This window comes from Coenobita brevimanus, chromosome 57, assembly GCF_032717465.1.
Source record: "Coenobita brevimanus isolate Jiangsu-jjx chromosome 57, ASM3271746v2, whole genome shotgun sequence".
Taxonomy (NCBI): domain Eukaryota; kingdom Metazoa; phylum Arthropoda; class Malacostraca; order Decapoda; family Coenobitidae; genus Coenobita; species Coenobita brevimanus.
This window is the reverse complement of record NC_137010.1, coordinates 61,141,260-61,162,100: the sequence shown is the minus strand read 5'-3', so window position 1 is coordinate 61,162,100 and position 20,841 is coordinate 61,141,260. Positions and strand designations below refer to the sequence as shown.

The window sequence follows — 20,841 nt, the reverse complement described above, 5'->3', positions numbered from 1 at the left end:
AAGGCCTCCCTATCGATTCTATCTTACTGTTTCTCTACATCTACAAACGCCCTGAACACATTCTTACCTTTCACTTACCTTTATTGCTTAGAAACTGCTTAGCATACCAAGAAGCAGCATTTTAAATTTGTCTACAACCATTTTATTCGGTTCTTTTCATGTTGTTGTTGGTTAACCCTGGTCTGGCCGAGCAGACCCGTCGACCACAAATAAGCAACTGCTTTTGTGGGACCATCCAACAGGTACATTACCTTATATACTCCATGTAGGAATCTAGTGTCCCCTTGTGGCACCTCACCAGGGTCAGGCTGAGGTCCTTCCCACGGCGAGGTGCAGGGAAATACGAGGAGGTTTAGTTCCCGTTTGGACGTCTTTGCTGCTCCACCCAGGGTACACAGGGTCAACACGTGTAGGCTCACTGTCAGCGACTTTTTTCGGGTAATACTGATATATGAATAGCTATAGAAACTGTAATGCAGGACTTTGTGTCTATGGGTCAAAAAACGTATCGGTGCAAGATATGCGTGAAACATCTGGGACCACAGAACGAAGGTCAAGGAAATATTAGTGTCCGACCTAGCACACGTTGGTAGCCCTGATGTCGGGAGGTGTCATATATCGCCAACTAGCAATATCCTCTTGCAAATATGTAGCAAATGTTACGTTTATGTAAACAGACATTGTTCATATACAATAAGACGTTGGTAATGAACGAATGTTTTCGGTAGGCATCGGACCCCTTGTGCACCGGTACTCTTCTTTACCCACAGTACACTCTTCAATGTACAGGGTGAGGCAAAAGTCTCCATACAAACATCGGTTGTTTGTTGAGAAATAGCCCTTAATGTGTTTTATTTATTTATTTTTATTTTTTCAGATAACAAGCTGCCTCGGAGGTAATCATATCAACACATTTTGTGACTTCCACGGCGGATTTGAACGCTTTGTTAATATTATTAATATAGCTGGAGATATAGGTAAAATGCATGTATGTTTATATGGAGACTTTTGCCTCACCCTGTATATGAAATTCTTCTGAGACAATTAAAACGTGAGATATAGACTGTTCTTTTACAGTAAGCACCATCACAGGTCCAGTATTCCTAGAGCAGATCCAGAACTTAAAAGGTGGGGGGGTTCAGAATGTTTTCATTTTTTCTCCTATACAAGTTCAGACTTCGTGAAAATATTGTCTTAAAGTCAGTAGGTTAATTGTTGCATTGGAAAAGACCCACTTTCCCTTATTAGATGTGACAGTAACGAGTATGAAATCCATTTGCTTCAGTACAAGCTACACATTGACGATGCATGGACTAGATGTCATTCCTAGTCACTTGAGGGATGGCAGTCCTCTTCTACTTCAGAAACTTTACCAGCTTCTGTAGGTTATTAAGGGAAGGATGGTAGTTTCTGACTGCTTGACCCAGCACATTCCATATGTGTTCAGTGGGAGACAACTCAGTAGAGCTTGCTGACCACGGCATTCTGACAATTTGATGCTGTTGCAGAAAGTTGGTGACGATACCAGTGCGATTGGGACGTGCGTTGCCGCCTTGAAGGACTTCACTGGGCTCCATTGCTTGTAGGACAGAGAGGTCAAAGGGGTTGAGGATTTCGTCTCGATTCCGTTGTGCTGATGAAAGCTGCCTCCTTACATCAACACAGAGCTCCTTCCACAGCGGTCATGTTCCTTGATGGTGTCCTCAGTGAAACGTTCACCAGAGTGCCACCACATTAGGGTGTGTCAAATTTGTAAATTATGGAAAATGAAGAAGCTTTGGTGAAAAATTGGCGTGAATGGTTGTACCATGAAGGATGGTAAAACTGATGGCAAAATAATTTTAGCTAGCGGCCTGCTAAATCGAAAATTCTGGTATTGATTCCTTCATAAGTATGGTGGTTTTATTGGCGTGGCAGCTTTGAGTAATATATTATTATAAACCACGCAGAGCATTCATGGTGATCCATGTTTAAACAGTGTTGGAAGAGGTTTTGAACGTTTGACAGTCTGGTTATTTTCTCAGATAGCGTCATCATACCGTAAAATTACATGAAAAAAGGCGTATGAAATAAACTTTCATTAGTAAATGATACCCGGATGCTAGCGAATCCCGTGATTCAGTGCTCACGGCTTTCAATGTACTTCGAACCATCTGATTTAATCAATTATTGTGTGGAGCCGATTTCACATGGTTTATTTAGTTTCAGAATGTCGTACTTGTACTTATGTTATGTACAGCTGTGTACTTTGTATATGGTTGTTTTTCTATCAGCTTGAGCGCTCTATCCCAGGGCAATTGTGTCCACCTGTCAGAAAAGTTATAATGTGACTGTGTGAGAGATTAGATGGTGACATAGGTTCTCTTTTGATAGCTTTAATCGTGAAGTGCTTGCGTTATTTCATTGTCATTGTCTCATTTATGCATCATTATTCACATTGATATTGTTAAATTTGTAGTATGGTTTTATGTATGACTTGCTATCAATGTCCCCATGTTTTTGCACAGCATGGTACTCCATCATATGTTCAAAATACAGATTTCATTTATCCATATAGCATTTCATTAATCGAGATTATATACACTTCATACATTACCGGCATATCAGGCTTTTGTATGCTAGGAGTTCATGTTCGGTTATTGTTTCATAAAGTATGGAAACACAGCACAAAACATATACGGTACTCTAATGCTCATAGACGTTGTGTCTAAGTGCATGGATGGTGGTGCATGTGCATGCAGTATTTTGGCATTGGTTTGGTTATGGTTCCTTCATTGTTATACCTTTCAGATTGACTTGTTGGCATGATCAGCTAACTAGTACTGCATATTCGTGGTTTTGCATTAACATGAGTCCAAAAGTTCTCAAAACTAGAGGTTCTGTTTGCTGTCATCTGACTGATTTAGTGGGTGTTGGACGAGAACTGCCGCCTGCTGACCTTCCAGCAGTAAGAGACATACTGCGGTATGGTCTACTTCTGAAAGAAGTCAGACATGAAGATCTCAGGAACTACCCCGTTGGTCACCTTATCAGGAATGAATTGGTCCCTGCCTTGCTGGCTCAGTGGCAAAAGGCGAATGCTTTGTTCAGGCCACCTGTGATTATTTCTGAGGCCAGGGTTGTAGCACGGGTGAAAGATGTTTGGGAAAATGCTCTCAAAGTGGCTCGTGGCAAATGCGGGAAGGGCGTTCAAGGCGACATTCATCTCTAGGCTCGATACTCTTGTAGACCTTCTACGCTGCCAGTGTCAAATGACATCATGTGATATGACTGATTGCCCCTCATCATGTTCATCAGTGCATAATACCTGCACATGTCCGATAGACCAGAAAATTCCAACTAACGAGCTCTTGTTCATTCAAAGCCAACGGAAAAAGGTTGGAAGCCATGGCTCCTACTAAAATGGCCTGGAAGACTCGGCTGAGATTAAAAGCAGGTGAAGGTGGGAATGGGGCAAGCGTATAGGCGTCAGGAGCAGGAGAAGAGGAGACAGGCTTGGCAGTGTGAATATGATGCTTGCCAACGACAGGTGACTGGTGCTGGAGCTTCAAGACTGTCAGGATTGGAGAGCAGTGACATAAGCAGTGAGAGCGTGAGCAGTGAAATGCTGGATGAGCAAGACGCCGGCGTTCAACCATACTTCCTGTGGTTTGTGCATTGTATCTGTTTCATATTTTTTTTTATGTGTTCGACTCTGGGCATAGGCTTTGCAGCCTGTTACCATGGCCCAGTAGTCCTCCTACATATCATACACCTCTACATGTCACCACTTCGGCGCTAACACCCACCGTCCATATTTACATGCTAGGGCTGTCTCATACAGGTCTGGTGTATTGGTATTAGCGGGGGTGTTTTTACATGTCGGCGGATCTTCTGGTAGATTGGTAAAGTCTGCTTTACATGAAATTCAAATTCTTAAACTGTTCCATGCCCCAGCGGGGATTTGAACTTGGGTCCGGTAGAACCGCAGGCCACCTCTCTACCGATCGAGCCACCGCTTGTGCTCTCACCTCGTCATCAAACATTCAAGTCATTTTGAAACTTCTGACGATCTTTAATTAAAACATTTTTACTTCAATGTTTTGCTGCATAATGATTCGAGTAATGACCATAAACACATTGGTCACGATCATTTTCAAATCAATTTCAAGTTGTCGCTGTAGCAGTAGCCGTTCAGTCTCAGTGAGTTCGGTGTCACTGAGCACAAATAACTGATGACGACTTCTCCAGATTTCCAACCAGAGGGTGAAGTTAATCTTCTCTGGTGATGAGGTTCTGTGCTCACAATTCGCCAGACACTTGGAATTTGGTGTGGGGACTTGATGGACCCCGCTGAGGGACAATAATTTGTTCATAATAATATATAATTCTCCAAACAGTGTTATCAATCTCTATATGAATATTTGTCTTTTTACGTTCTCGAGTGAAACGTCCTGCCGTGCGTTGAAAAATGCGTTCCTTTAATTAATTTTGTCACGCAAGTGATTCTCATATAATTTCTCTGTTATGTATTTTTTCAGACTCCCTTCCCGCTAGCTTAACGTCATTTTATTCAATTTTAATTGTCGCAATCAGAACCTGCATGTCAATTAGCAACAATTTTCCACCCAAGCTTTTTGATCTTTGGAAATTTTCTGTTTTGCCCAAGAAATTGACACACCCTACCACCACATCCGTGCCCTGTCGCCGCTGAAGCTCGCTGAGAAGCGAGATTTATCTGTGAAGAGGATCCAGGACCACTGCTGCTATGCCTACCTCGTGTGTTGTCTGTACCAGTTCGTGCAAATCACCCTGTAGCGCTGAAGAGGTATCCTCACAGTTGGTCTTTGTGATGTAAGATATTCTGCATGTAGGTGGTTGCAGATGGTTTGGTCGCTGATGTTATTGTTTGCAGCTGATCTCAATTGTCACCTCAAAATGATAACTGTGACAGTTCGATCAAGCACAGCTCACATGACAATGAATTGGTCTTGTCTTCTTATGGTTAACCTAGGTCTTGCAGTGCAGTGACATTCTACAACCTGCCCATTTGCCTGAGCACACACTATGTCAATCTCCACATTCCTGAGTGTGCCACGCCAGGTCTTCTATCTGCCTCTCTCACCGAAATTCCCGCCTGCGTCCTGGGGACATCGTTGTTTTATAACCTGTATAGCCCCTTTCCATCCTCCAAAGGCGAACAATATATTGTGAACACCGTTCACCAGTAACACGGCTTTCACGTGGTTCACAACTTTCTCTTCTGACTCCCTTCCGGCCAGAGTGCCATAAAAACAAGCAGTTTTTCGTTGATGATGCATTACAGGTTAGTCACGATGTACAGTCGCCAAACTTTCCACCTCGGCCACCTTGCTGCGGAAGGTGGGTAACGGGTGCTGGCAACAGTGTATTTCTTTGTTCATGTGTACATGCTCGACGAAAGTTCAGATCATCAACTCTCGTCCTTCGTAGTGAACCTCAGTCAGAGTTCATCCCAATATTCAGTCGACAATTTTTAGCCGATAGAATTTCAAACGAACTTCTTGAAAGTATTGGATAATGCGAGTATTGAAAACAATAAGTAAAATAATCTAAAAGACCGCATCTTTGCATATATTAGATACTTATAAACGTATTCTTTTTCATTATTACATGATAAACCCATGGCTAAAAATTTTGTACTGACTATTGAGGGGAAGACCCGTCGTATGACCGGCCCTTACGGTAGAAAAATAGATACCGGTGTCTGATTGTTCGTTTTCCTTTTTGCCAGTCCTGGGCCGGTCTCGATTAAACCTACTGAAATACCATTCTTGATGCGAGGCATTATTAGATAAGTTAGGTCATAAATCGTTACAGGATTACTGATTTGGTGCATATTAATTTAAACTAAGTAGGAAAGATAGGAACTGTAGATGTCGGAGGTTGAAACTCGTTCGTTGGTGCAGAATACTGCTTCGAATCAGCTAGTCATGAGTCCTTTCTTTAACAATAGAAAACCTAAACATCTCATCACTTAATCATTACGTGGATCACTGTGCTTGCAATGCAAACAAGACAATCGTTTTAATAGCTGATGTATATTAAATATGTGAAACTGTACTGTGGGTGACGTGGTAGTTAACGCTTCCGCCAGCCGATCCATGTGACGTGGTTCCACCCCCGTCAGGAGAGATGGGTTTCTCCTATTAAACACCAAGCTTTTATCTTATGACCTAGGTCTTCGTAGCAGACAGTCAGCAACCAACATCACATATCCTCGCACCCCGGGCCTCGGTGACCGGCGCTAAAGCGCCTAGGTTCGTGGGAAAATAAATAAATAAAAAGATAAATAAATGTTCCAGCCTGTAATGATAATTTCATGTTCGTTATGTTGCATATAGCAATCACATAAGTAATATCACAGGCAATGGTGATTATAATGTCCCAACAATTCATGAATCAATAGCAATTGTGCTTAAAATGACTGAAGCTTTTGCATACTGTGATGGAGAGGTGGTGTCTTCATCTTGCTATAATGAAAGAATATGTTGTTCGGTGAATAATCAATGAGCCTGTAAATGTGTGACCTCACACATAAGCGGCACCGCTCACAATCATTTTTCTTGTAATGTGTAATTCAGTCATTCGTTAGATTAATAGACTATGAAGGTGTGTTGTAATGTCCCTAGTCATATGAAATATGATACGGTAAGTCATTATCATAGCTGATATAATCGCCACATTCGACAACAGCATGCATAAACTCTGCCTGTTGAGGTGCCTATTTTAACCTACATCTTCGTGGTGCACCACAGAACACATAAAAAAAATCTACCTGCAATACGACGAACGAGGAAATATGCAACCGTTAACGGTGAGTGAACACCATCCTAATGTTTATTGGTCAGTGTCATGATGTGAATATGGCAGGTAATCTTACTTGTAGCTGGATGTAGACGTTAGGTAAATGCATTCATCTTCAACCTATATTGATAATGGTATTAAGTGATAACCCTATGAAATGGAATTACTGATATAAGGAGAGAGAGAGAGAGAGAGAGAGAGAGAGAGAGAGGCTTGGAGCGATTCCAGTATGTAGTGCATTAACATATGGTAAAAATGTAAAAACAACATAGAAAAGAAAATGTTTAATGTTGTTAAGAATGCAAATATTTAGTACAATGCTAATGGATCTCAAAAACTAGTTCGGCAATTATTATCATTGGCGGTACGAATAACATAACCCACCCCCCCTCCCGTTCGGTGCCTGCCCTGGCCCTCACTATTCCAAGCTCCCCTCTTAAGTAGCTCTCCCACCGGCTTGACCAGTTGCAGGAAACTGGTGGCATGGAATTGTTGCGTTCCACAGATTGCACGGACCAAGGCCAAATAAGTATAGTAAAATATATATTATTGTATTATGTATAATAGTACATATTTATATCATATTATAATTATAATACCTTATTATAAAATTAATATCGTCATATTTATTTGGCCTTGGTCAGCGCGACCCGTGGCACACAGCAGTTTTCCGTGCGACCAGTTTCATGCAACTGGCTGAGCAGCTGGGAAAGCTGCCTTACTTCTGAGACATTTTTCTCCCCACCCAACTCCGTACCCAGCCATCTATGGGATGAACTCTGAATCTGACGGAGGTTCACTACAGACGAAGAGAGTTGATGATCCGAACTTTCGTCGAGCATGTACACACGAACAAACAGATACACTGTTGCCAGCACCCGCTACCCGCCTCTTGCGGCTAGGTGGCCCAGGTGAAAAGTTTGGCGACTGTACAATTACTAACCGGAACAGTTTCGGTTTCTCCTTCCAGATGTATTCTCCTATGTTGTAGTAATCCACAAACACAGTTTATTTTGTGATATCCGACTTGGCTTTGGCAGAAGTCCGTTTTTCTTTAAAAAATCGAAGGTGGCCCTTAATTAGTTCTGAGTGGTATAAATGAATGTTTACTTTAAAATCATAAACTACAGCCTGTAATCCACAGGATAAAGAATAAGAAAATACATTTTTTTAATAGTTTAATATATTCTGTTTACTTACTGAAGGGGAAAAAATGGCAAAGATTGAAATAAAGCGGGTCCGGGTTCACTGGACACCCTCCCCTGGATCTGCCACTGAACTGAACTGTCTAACATCAGTCTTTTATTATCCCACCAGCAGTGTAGCGACCTGGGCCTAAACTAATCCGTCCATACATTTTAAGGAGTAACTAGTCAGATAGGATGGGTGGCATTATGCGAGGGAAAAATCTCCACATTCCATGAATTTAAACCCCAATTGGACAAACTCACTTCGAGCGCCTTGAATAGACCACCAGGCATCGATTTGTTGATTATATGGTAACCACCCAGCACAGTAAATGTCTTCCTGGGTTACAGGAAACCATTTGGATTCTCAGTCAATGTACTCACCCGAGGTTAACACATCAAGTGAGTGGACAGTGGTTACACCCACAATGAAGTGGAGAAATAGGGGGTATATGAAAATCAAGTTGGAGTATTGTCATTTATTATGGTGACTATGTACAGTGCTATGTAAAAACAGTCTGGGTCAGAGCCATTCGTGCTAAAATAATAGCTATCAAATCTTTCCTATATGGGTTATTATAAAAATATCACATATTTGACCTCAATATATATATGTACATCATGTTCAAGTACCTGTAGGCCACGGTTACTGCTGGGATGTGGCCTCTCCCCTCCCCTTCCCATCTCACATCCTACCCACCTCCCTAACTCACTCCTCTACCTGATCTTACCTCCCTTCCTGCCACACATTTACCTCCCTTCCTGCTACATATTTACCTCCCCATCCCGACCTACCCTCCCTGTTTCCCTACCTATATTTAAACCTTCCTCCCCCCCTACATTCCCCTTCTCTCCTTTCCTTACTAATTACATGTCTCTCTCTCCCGCCCTACTTCCCTACCTCATCCCCTTCCTACGTCCTTAGTTGCTCTCTTCTTCCCTGTCCTACGTCCTCTCACCTGTAATATCCTTACCTCTTTCCTTCCTCCCCACATGTTATTATTCTATTTTTTCTTACCTACCTCTCCCCTTCTTCCCTATCTACTCCATCCCCACCTGCATCCCCACTCCTTTCCTGTTTCCCTCCCTATTCCTTTCCCATCTGGTTCCTATACACCACTCCACCTTCCTCTATACCCGCCTCCTCTCCTCCTTCCCTCATTTACCTTCCCGTCCTTTCCTTCCTATCTCCTCTTCTTCAGCACTTGAGTCCTCATCACCCTCTACCAGAATTGCACCATCATCCCTCAAGTACTCTCCGCAGCCTGTTTATCCACCTCACTTTCGGTCTTTCCCTTCTTCCTTCCTTACATGACAACTTCTCCCTCTCATATACACTCGTGATAGTTTCTGCTTATCTCCTTACGTCCATCCCTGGCTGGAGAGAAGTCACAGCCGGGATTTCACGTCGAACAAAGACCCACTGATGGTAGTTCGATAACTTTTTTTTGTTTTTTTTGTTTTGTTTTTTTAGGGTACTGTACATGAACGTCATCGTGAACTGTTTCTCGTGTTGTCTAGTGAAGCTTCGAACTACCGACAGTAGGTCCTTATTCGTTGTGACACCCTACATACGACTCACTTCAAACCTGTTTATGTTAGTTCGAAGCCCTTCTAGACTGCATATGTAATAATACCATCGCTAACTGTTCCTGGTGTAGCCTAGGAAGGCTTCGAGCGTGCAACACTGTCTTTGTTCAGTGTGAACTGTTACCTGCCTCAGGTCAGTGGTAGGGGTTGAGACAGCAGATACTATGGATCACAAATATACGGTACATCACACTCACTCAGCTACCGCTTTCTCGGTCTAAATCTTCTTACACTCTCTCAGGGCACAGCACCCTCAATCAGGTGCTCCATGGGTCGTATACTCGTTGGTTAAGGAGGCTACCTAACACCTTTTCCTTGCAAGTATAATTCTGCATACAGTACGTTGCTATTCTCTTGTATGTTATTCTTGCAATGTATATCGAGGTTTCAAAGACATAAATAACATATATGGGATTATTAAGTCCAAAAACGTACACTAAATCACTAAGGGAGAGGTGCTAGACAGCCTCCTACAGCTGACACGAATAAGTAACCAAAACCCTGTCCACCACTCTTCCCACCTTCACAAAATATCAGCTAGGTCAGTGGTCCTCTTGCTATTGACAGGCTTCACAAAGTTACCAAAAGAGGTATAATGCCCACTTTTACTAATGCAACCAGTAGTGGCAACCATGTAAAACGTGTTGCCCGAAAAACATCGAAACGAAAGATGTAACCACATATAAATATACAGTACATGACTCTCCATTCAAGTATCAGGTTTTGAACACAACTCATTTAAACACTGTAGCAACGTTATTATTGTATAAAAGTAATTTTCAACATTCTCAACAGAAAGGAATAAAAGTTCATGGTCCATTTCCCTTCCTGGATTAAGATCACACTTTTTTTTTTATGGGCACGTGATTCAATTAATTTCCCAAGACATTACGAATCACCTCTGAAAAAAATCGAAAACACATCTCTCTGATATCTGACTTCCAAACTTGATTTTCAAGTTTAGCATTTGGATAAATTTGACAAAAATTGTGATAAGTGGGATTGGAATCTGGCTTGCAAGGATTCAGCACAATCACTGAAGTTTGCAAATCGACCACTCTGTTTTCATGATAATAATAGATCTCTCCTGAAAATTTCCGTAGACACAACTTGTAAAATATTATCAAGTAAATAACTCACTAACCTTAAAATTTACCTTAAAATTTCGTTCAGCCACTATATATTTTTTTTCTAATAAAATAACTCTACTTCATTTTCAACTACAACCCTGATAATTGCCACATTCACAACCTATAACAGTGTATGAAGGTTAATAACTCACTAACCTTAAAGTTTCCCTATAAATTTTTTTCAGATCATATACCAGCCCTAATTTTTTTAACGCTTATGTCTATGAGTCATCATAATGTGTCAATACCTTGAAGCAGAACTGATCAAGACAAACCTGATTTAACTGCTCCTGTTTTATATCATACCTTAGGTAGCATTATAATGACTAAGAAAGAAAAGGTGTGAGCAGGTCCCTAGTTTCTTACAGTAATTTCTGATACATGTGACAATGACAGAGCATGTCTGATGTTTCTGTGTCACTGCTGACTGCAGTGGCGTAGCCAGAAGGGTGGTCCTGACCACCCTTGAAATGTACCTATCTACCCCAGTGGCCAAGTCACACTCCTTGACTCCTCTGAAGTTCTTTAGTCATCATAAATGTGCTTGGCCACCCCATTTTAAAAATCCTAGCTATATTCCTAAAATCCTAGCTATATTCATGGCTGACTGCACTCTGTAATGTGGGATGAAGGCTGGTCACAGCTAACAATTACATATGTTCCATAAATTATTAAAAAACGGGGGGTTTCCATGTACCTTTGCAAACTCAGTTTAAATTATACAACCAATATACCCATTCACTCGTTCGCCATCAATTCTGGCAAACTAGGCATGGGCTCCTTGAAGCACAGTCAACGAAAAAAGTACCGAGGCTCTTAACTTTGAAATAACGTGTTTTTACTTTTCATTTTGAAACACTTGACAAAGAACTCTCAAATACTGCATCTTTGCTTTACATTCTGAAGTACCAGGATAAATCACCATATCATTGCACTTCGTGTCCTGTCTCATAAACATGAATTCTATTCCACTGAGTCATCCATGAAAGTAACTTAATTCTGACAAGAATAAAATTTCACCATACTTTTATTAATGATACAAAACTTTTGTAGAAATAACTAATTCATACTAAAGTCAGGACTGATGAATTTTGCCTTCACGGTAAGGTTACATCCCGTTAGGCCTGATATGCACTGTTAACTTCAAAAATACCTAGTTCCAAAAAATTCTTACCCTGTTACTTTGAAATTCAACTTGCTTTTCATAATACAAAAAATACAACATATTATAACAGGAGATGCAGCTCTCTTAGATTTTCACCTCAAACTGCAGTGTCCCAAATTTATAACTGCCTGAATCCACCAGACATGCTGACACTTTACAAAATATTGCTAGGTTCTAATTTCATTGCTGCATACAGCTCACCACTGGAAAGATCCCAAGTTCAATTCTTGGGCCAGAGACAAAGCCACAAGCACTATATTTGGGGACCTGGATGTAAAGTAAGCTGTTATTTGTCATTCTGAGGTGAATAGTGTGACCTGGTAAAAACTGACTGCCTGCCATAATGACCCTCAGGCTGCTGATAGTAATTTATCCTAAACTTCCTGCTTCTCACCAAACATAGGGGTCTCAATACTTCCTGCGCTGACCGGGCATTAAAATCTGTTGTGTAATTGCTCTGCATTTGATTAGGCATTTCAGTTACACTAAAGGAGAAAGGTGAGATACAGAAATGTTACTCTTATGGGAAAAAAATGTGAGAACTTAAATAATGTAATGCATTCTTTTATACTTTTTTGTGTTTTTATATGAACCAACACCTCATAAGCAATATTTTTTGAAAACTTTTTAAAAAATAATTATTGTAGTTAATAATAATGATAAATACTAATATTTCTTATGATAAAAATAGCCATATGTTTATGATCAGCTATAGTGCAAATACTTTAGATATAAAATGATGTGGGTATTTTTTCTTTGAGGTATAATGGGTGAGGATTAAAAGTTGGCTAGTCTGGTGACTTCAATGGCCATGTAGGCAATTTTTTGGCCACTTAGGTGATTTCAATGGCCAAGTAGGAGATTTCATTGGCCAGTTATATGATTTTAATGATATCTTGGGTGGCCTCAGTGACAACCGTTAAATGATACCTATGACTATCAGGCTGGTTTCACTTAACTGTTACATGAAACACTCAGAGGTTGGGTTTCACTCCCCAAAACCATAAATACCCAACTACTGCAAAAAAATCCTCACAGACTTAGACTAAATATGCAATTTACTGAAAACAGAATATAAGCACTCTGCAGCAATTACATATACACAGCATGAACACAACCAGCTTAACAACTCGTTTCCTTTTAAAATCTATAAATGTTAAACATGAACAAATTTGTATAGTACAGCACAAAATGAAAGGTATAGTACTATATTAAGAAATACTTGTTCAACATAATTAAGATGGACACTAATTGACTCATCATTCCAAACATATATAAATACGTTCAATGTAGCGGTAGCAAAGCCCCTCCCAGCACTAATTCTCCTTCATCTGAATGTAAGTCGTGGATGAAAAGTTGAAAATGTACAGTAAATGTACGAACAGTTGAAACCACATATTTTCAAGGCGCATCACGACAACTTGATATGCACATATTTTCCAGACTCACTGATAGTCATGACTCCTGGCACACTCTTAATCCCTTCATTCTGATGATATTTTATTCTTGCTGCTTTAACTGATTCTGCTGAGCTTTGAAGAGCATTCTAGAATTCCTGGGGTTCATTTAATCCGTAACTAACACCTCCTTCTCGAAATGCCTCTCCTAAGCTGAATAAAATCGCCTGAAAATAGAAGAAAAACATGGAAAATACATAACTTCAATGAAGAGGTAGTCCCCATTCAGTAAAAGGAAAAGGAAGTGACTTAATTTTCACTTCTTGCTATTGACTGCAGACTATAATTTGCTTAGAAATCCTCATAGATTAAAATATTTTCAGTAAACCCTGTAATGCACTGATGTCTTTTATATTCTATTCTTTCTACCCTCACTTGATTTTATGCAATTCAGAAAACATCCCTCTAGTCACGTTATTACAAAGTTTTTCATTCACCTCCTAACTGCATTGATGTCTTTTGTATTCCATTCTTACTACAACCAGAAAAGTTTATTCAGCTTAAGAGAGTTTACTTGTAATGAAGGGCTGGCTTGAACTTACTGTTGGGAACATACTTCTAGTTCCCATGCTCAACGGTACTCAAACACCATGACTCTAAAAAGGGTCAGACCTCTACTAAAATCATACAACTTAATGAAGAAAAATGCACAAACTCATTTTTCTACTACCCGAATGGATTTTTAGTTGTTGTATAAAACTCCGTGCAAACCTTACTATTGCTTAATAACCTTCATATATACTTCAAAAAATTACATAATCATTTTGTTTACCTAATGACAGGCCCTCTGTCATTCTCCTACCACAGTTCCCTACTTCCCTCTATATAATTATTTGCTAAACATAAGATCTCTGCATCTACAGTATTAAAAACTTCCCCTAACAATAACATGAAGCAAAAAAAAAAAAAATGTTCCAAACATTCAATGGTGATGTGAACTTAATCTTTTCTTGTGATGACGTGAGTGCAACGACGATAAGACCACAGGACACTGGTTTACTGTCTCGGGTGCACAGCTGGCCATGTCACGTCAAAAACAAACCCTTTTATCACATGCCTTAGAACCGGTGCCAATGACATCAAACTTTTACATTAAGTTGCTCTCAGATAAAAACCTCTAGAAAGATACCTAAAGTTTTGTATTCTACTACACTATTACTGTCCTCGCTAAGTAGGCTATATTATTGATATGCGTGAATCACAAGTTTTCCCTTCTGATTCCTGCACGCGCGTGCGCACAGGGGAAAGTGTTGGAAATGTTAACCGTCAAGTCACACTGAGCGAATGACTTGACTCTTTCCACTCCCAGGATGAGCTTGATGAAAGATTCGCACTTACATGATGTTAATGACATCTGGAAAAATATATATATGTATCTAGACCGGCCGGTCGACATGACGCGTGGGCCGTGTCAAGAACATGGAAGGACTGGGACGGGGAGAGGCGGCACACTAGCTGGAAAAACGCATATATCCCCCACTACTCGGGAGGTCGTCCTCGAAGCCCGGCCTCGGGGACAAGTTTTGAGTATTCCACACCCCACCATTCACGTCGATAGGTGAGATCCCGCTGCCACTGATGCCTCCGTTGCTAATGCCGCTGTTCTGACTCGGGCTGACACTGCCGTTGAAGCTGCCATTGGGGGTTTCTGCAATCTGGGAACACACAAAAACAATGTGTTGTAAGCGTGACAAGTATGGGGTGGGATTCTTAAACACTTTATAATGAGTTTCCTGTCGAAATTAGTTTTTTTTTTTTTTAGAATGAACTAGAGACATGGGAGACTGTAATCTTTCCTCGTCCCCCGTGCTAAAACAAATGCATAACCTACGACCATTATCATTCGTAACCAACATTCGTTTTTATATGAGGATCAAAAGGCATCAGAAGACTTGGCATCCTCCTTTTCTTGTCCTTGCTGGGAAAGGAAATCACAGTCATAACAAATTCATAAGCGAATCGAGGCCCTGGATTTTTTTATTTGACCCTTTCACTCCAAGGATGTATTTTTTAAAAATTATTCTTGATACTAGATTTTTTTTTTTTTTTGGCTTGGGAAGGATCCCCTCACCAAGAAGGTGCAAACTTATTCTATTCTTAAATCCTTTACCTCATGGTCTTTCTCTCAATACGCATGCAATATCGTGGTGGCAGAAGTGAATATAAATAATACGTATTTAAATTGGAGGAGTTAACCCTCTACTCATAAGACTTGTTTTTGCTACTGATCAGGTATAACTATATATATATATATTTTTTTTTAAGTAAGGGAAAAGTCATGCAGTGATGGAGTTAATGGGGCTTATATCTGACTCCTCTAGTTTCAGTAGCCTATAACTAGAAGTATATAATCGTCTGGAAATAGGAAGAGCAAAATAAAAATAAAAAACTGAAGAAGCTGAAGTAATGCACATGATGTCTTAATGAGCCTGAGCATACTTATCATATACGAAAGTACTGCGAATTAAAGGCAAATATATAAAAAGAAGGAAGACAAAAGTAAAGATGGGTATGGAAGATGAGAGTATCAACTGAGAGAAAAGAGACAGAGGAGGGAAAGGGAATATAATGGAGTCAAATGGGATGAGAAAAACGACATAAAAGGGGCAGATAATGAAAAAGGGGAAGAAGAAAGTGAAGATGAAGAGCAGGAGGGGAAGCACAAAAAAAGAACAAAGGGGGAAAAAATTATGAAGGAATTAGAGACGGTGCAGTGTAGAAACAGGGAGAGAGAAGTGAGAAAAAAAAAATGCCCATAAAGAAAGCTCACAAAGCACACCACTCGACTCACTCACAGCGAGGGAAAAAGAAAAAAAAAACAAGAAAAGAAAGATGTAAAAAAAAAGGGGGGGAGGGAGGGCTGCAGTGGTAACTTAAAGCGCTGGGGGAATTGGAGACATAATGTGCTCAGACCAATACAGTGTGTTTAAACTGGTATGAATTACGAATGAAAAGAGGAAAGAGACTGAGATAAAAGGACGTAACCGTATGAAGAAATGGGAAGAGAAATGAAACGCGATATCGAGACACTCAAGAGGAGTGGAGCAAGAATAAAGGAAAAAGGAGACTGCGAGGAAGAAAAAAGTGGAGAAATAAAAATAAGGAGGGAAGGGATGAGGGACAGTCGAAGAATCGTATACTTGTTTAAATTTGGTGCACACATCGCCGTAAAGTCAAACCATCTAAGACACACATTAGTTCAGTTAATCTCTTTTCTCAGACGACATATATTACTGATATATTCCTGCAACTTCAAGACAATTTTATTACGTTTAGAAGAGGCCATGGTAGTGAAAGGATTAATATAGGCTGTATCTAACCCTTACAGATCCAAAAGTCTATCCCAATCTGGCTAATACCATAAGGAATTAGGGAAATATACAACGAGGCAAAGGCCAACAGAGGTCACGACTTTCGTTATGAGGGGACAGCTTTCAATAATCTTTAGGCAAAAGTGAGAAAACACTCGGTTCCCGAACTGTGTAAAAAGTCATACCATTGTCTCGACATACAAAAGAAGGAAGAAGGAAAAAATGGGGGGAAATGAGAGAGTCTGGGAAGGAAAAAAAGGACTAAGAGGTGGAGAAGACGGAAAAAAAATGATAATATGGAGGAGCGATGGGATGCACAGTCAAACACAAAGGTAATAATATATTATCTCTACCTCCCGCACTCCTCTACTGGCTAATATTCCTGAGCAAAGAGAGGCTTGGCACGTTTCTCTGGCCACAGATGATTCTCTTTGATATCATGTGTCTGAGAGGAAAGAGAGATACATGCCCTGTTTGAAGTACACTCAGTGGAATATTAGAACTTAAGTCTCTTACCCTTCCCACAAAACACTCTTTCTCCTCTGTTCTCTTCTCTGACAACTCTTCTCTTCTCTCCCCTCCTTCCCTCTTCTCCTTTCATCTCTCTTCTCTCCTCTTCTTTAGTTTCTCTTCTCTTTTCTCTTGTTAACGCATCAAATGTCAACATCTCCCCCTGACCTAATTTAAAATCTTTCTTCTTTTGTATCCCTTCTTCTCTCATTTTCTCTTTTTTTTTTCTTTCCTTCTCGCCTCCCTTTCCTTCTCTTCTCTTCTCTCCTCTCCTTCTCTCCTCCCCTCTCCTCACCAATCTTCTCTTCCCTTCTCTCCTCTCCTCACCAATCTTCTCTTCCCTCCCCTCCCCTCCTGTGGTATCCTCTTATCTCCTCTCCTCCTTCCCACTCACCTGCACCGAGTCTCCATTCTGCTCTCGAATATAGGAGGGGTTCTCAAAGGATATCCTGCCGTTGCTTGAAGACTTAGCCCACAGCAAGTTGCGTTTGCGGGCCCACAGCACCGCCAACACCACAGCCACGCTCACCAGGATGATCACCACCACAGCCACCACAGCCACAGTGGCGTTGGAGCCCCCTGGGGGTGGAGAGAGGAAATATAGAGTTAAACAAGATGAATATACGAGGATAAAACTGTGCTGTGGGAATGATAATAATAATGATGGAACTGAGAGAGAGAGAGAGAGAGAGAGAGAGAGAGAGAGAGAGAGAGAGCGAGCAAAGTTAAAGTGGGGATGGAGTCTCATGCTGGTGGAAAGGGAAAATATAAAACATAACACAAAGAGATGAGGTATGTACGTTCTCAGGTGCCCTGGAGTAATGATAATAATGGCACTTTAAATGAAAAATGAGGGAGATGCAGGGAGATTATCGCCACCACAGCCACAGTGGAGTTGCAGCCCCCTGGTGGTGAAGATGGGAAATACAAAGGTAAATATGATACAGATCAGCTAGTCAGGTCAGGTGCGGGTAAGGGGATGGATCTGTTATGATGTGGCAGGGGTAAACCAGTTCTGCTGTCGGGCCCTGCTGCGGATGTCACTGATTGCATTGCGCAGTTGACCCTTGTGCGGTGTGATGCGGTGAGGATCTGTCCGTTCTCCCCTTTGGAGCTAAGATGCGAATGAATGTGTTTGAATGGATGAGTAAATGGAGAGTGAGTCGTCCTGTCTCGGCTACCTCCCTTTTCTTGGGGGAAGCAGCCTAGGTATATAGATAGATAGAAATATGATAAGTGCTCGTGGGGAAAATGCGGTGTTGCTGGGATGAAAATAATGAGAGAGAGAGAGAGAGAGAGAGAGAGAGAGCAAAGTCATCATGGCGCTGGATCTCATACTGGTGGAAACGAGAAATACAGAAAATAAAACAAAGAGATGTGACTTAAAGGCTTTCTAGACGTCTTAGTGAGGATGGTAATAAAATTTTGGATATAAGCTGACCGAGATCGAGTGGGATTATGACCACTCCAGCCACATATGCGTTCGAGCCCTCTGGTGGCGGAAACGAGAAGTATACAGATAAACAAAGATACACATTATTTAACCCTCCCACTGCTAGGATTTCCCTTGAGTGAATTATATCTTCGGGTGTTTGTTGAAATAAATACTTAATATACCACTTTTACTCAGTCTAAACCCTCGAAGATTTAAAGCACTTCGTTCAGACATCTCGAAATGAATAGATCTTGATTTTGGCTCTCTCTTGTTCTGCTCTTCTTGGGGGAAAAAGAAAAAGAAACAACTCTGCTTTTTTTATATATCTTTTTGTTCTTTCTTCATTCCATAAAAAATTCTGGAGAAATGACAATTCAATGCAGTCTTCAAAGCCTTGGTCTCTTTGGGTTTCTCTCAGTTGAACATTTCTTTCTGTGTGTGTGTGTGTGTGTGTGTGCGTGTGTGTGCGTGTGTGTGTGTGTGTGTGTGTGTGTGTGTGTGTGTGTGTGTGTGTGTGTGTGTGTGTGTGTGTGTGTGTGTTAAAATAATTTCTGTTGTGTTTATCGTTCCCCTAATGCCCCTCCAGAGCCGAGTTTATTTGACTCTCTGACTTCACAGCTAAGTGGCCTCAACGATACTACTGCATCAGAAATTACTGTTCTGGGTGATTTTAATCTCCATAATGTCGAATGGCTCACTTATTCAGCCACAACTGATGACTCTGGTCTTAAATGTGAGCTATTTGCAGACTCATTTAATCTCACCCAGTTAGTCAGTCAACCCACCCGTGTACCAGACAACCCTGATCAAAATCCCCACCTATTGGACTGTTTCTAACAACCAATTCAGATAATTATAATGTCGAAGTGAAGTCCCCCCTCGGATCCTCGGATCATTGTCTGATTCAAGCCACCAGTTTCACACCTACCACACCCTCCTGCTCTGAACCTGTCGTGAGGACTAAATGGCACCACGATGGGGCAAACTGGGAGGGACTCCAAAATTTTTTCATGGATGTTCCTTGGACCTACTTTTTCTCTCAAGATGGAAACTCCACATTGGGCCACATACAAGATTTCATTAAAGTCGGCATGGAAACATTCATTCCCCATCATAGTTACTGAAAAAGCTGTAATTCACATAAATGGTTTGACCACAGTTGTGCTCGAGTAACAGAACATAAAACAATAACCTGTAACACTTATAGAAGGACCAAAACCAAAGAAGCCTTTAACTATTATAGAAATATCAGAAACCATGCCAAAACTATTATCAATCTTTCTAAATCAAACTTTCTACAGAGACAGGCTAACAAACTGCTAAACAACCCAAATCATAACAAAATATTCTGGTCAACCCTTAACTCATTCAAAACTAACATCACTAACACCTCTTCCATTCCACCTTTACAGTGTCCCAATGGAAATCTAGTATGTGACCCACGTGGAAAAGCCAACCTTCTAGTTGATATTTTCTTCAAAAAACTCAAACCTAAATACATCTGTCTATCTATTCCCAGACGCCTTAATCCCGTAAGGGGTGGCCACAAACAAATCGCCTCCATGCCACTGCTCTGCACCCAGCTTACACCTCCCTCTCTCATATACCTCTCCACTCCATCCCTCCATCTCATCCTTGGCCTCCCCTTCCCTCTCCTCCCCTCCACCTCACTCACATACACTCTCCTCGTTAGTTTCCCACTCTCCATCCTCTCCATATGGTCAAACCACCTCAATGTGTTTCTCCTAACGCTTCCTATCACATCCATATCCACACAACAACGCTCCTTCACTTCCTCGTTTGTCAATCTCTCTCTCTCCATGTGATTCCACATGCTCCTCTCAAATAACTCATTTCCACAGCTCTCAACTTCTGTCCCTCGAACAAGGTCCAAGCTTCACTTCCATACGTTAGAGTTGGTAGCACAATACTGTCATGTAGTAACTTTTTCACTTCCATGCTCACTTCCCTGTTTCTTATCACTGCTTTCAAGGAACCAGCAACCTTTCTTCCCTGTCGTATCCTTTCAAGCACATCACCCTCTAAACTTCCATCCTTATTCATCACACTACTCATGTACTTCAACGCACTCACATTTTCCATTTCCTCTTCATCCAACCTCACTGTACATTCACTGACTTCACTTCTCCCGAAGACCATAACTTTACTCTTCCCTACATTCACCTTTAGATTCCGTTTCTTACATTCTCTCCCAAACTCAACCACCAAGC

At 41.0% G+C, this 20,841-nt stretch overlaps 1 protein-coding gene across 1 annotated transcript in view; it reads right to left on the bottom strand.

Annotated features, from left to right (window-relative positions):
- Nucleotides 1-14,489: 14,489 nt before the first annotated feature.
- The window catches only part of LOC145402055 (Ig-like and fibronectin type-III domain-containing protein 1), a 512,409-nt gene continuing 506,057 nt past the window's right edge, over nucleotides 14,490-20,841 (bottom strand). Inside the window, exons 26-27 of the mRNA XM_080274151.1 lie at nucleotides 17,570-17,754; nucleotides 14,490-15,009 (exon numbers count right to left, since the gene is read on the bottom strand). Coding sequence (XP_080130277.1) covers nucleotides 14,806-15,009; nucleotides 17,570-17,754 — 389 coding nt within the window. The 3' untranslated portion in view covers nucleotides 14,490-14,805. The remainder of the gene's footprint in view (nucleotides 15,010-17,569; nucleotides 17,755-20,841) is intronic.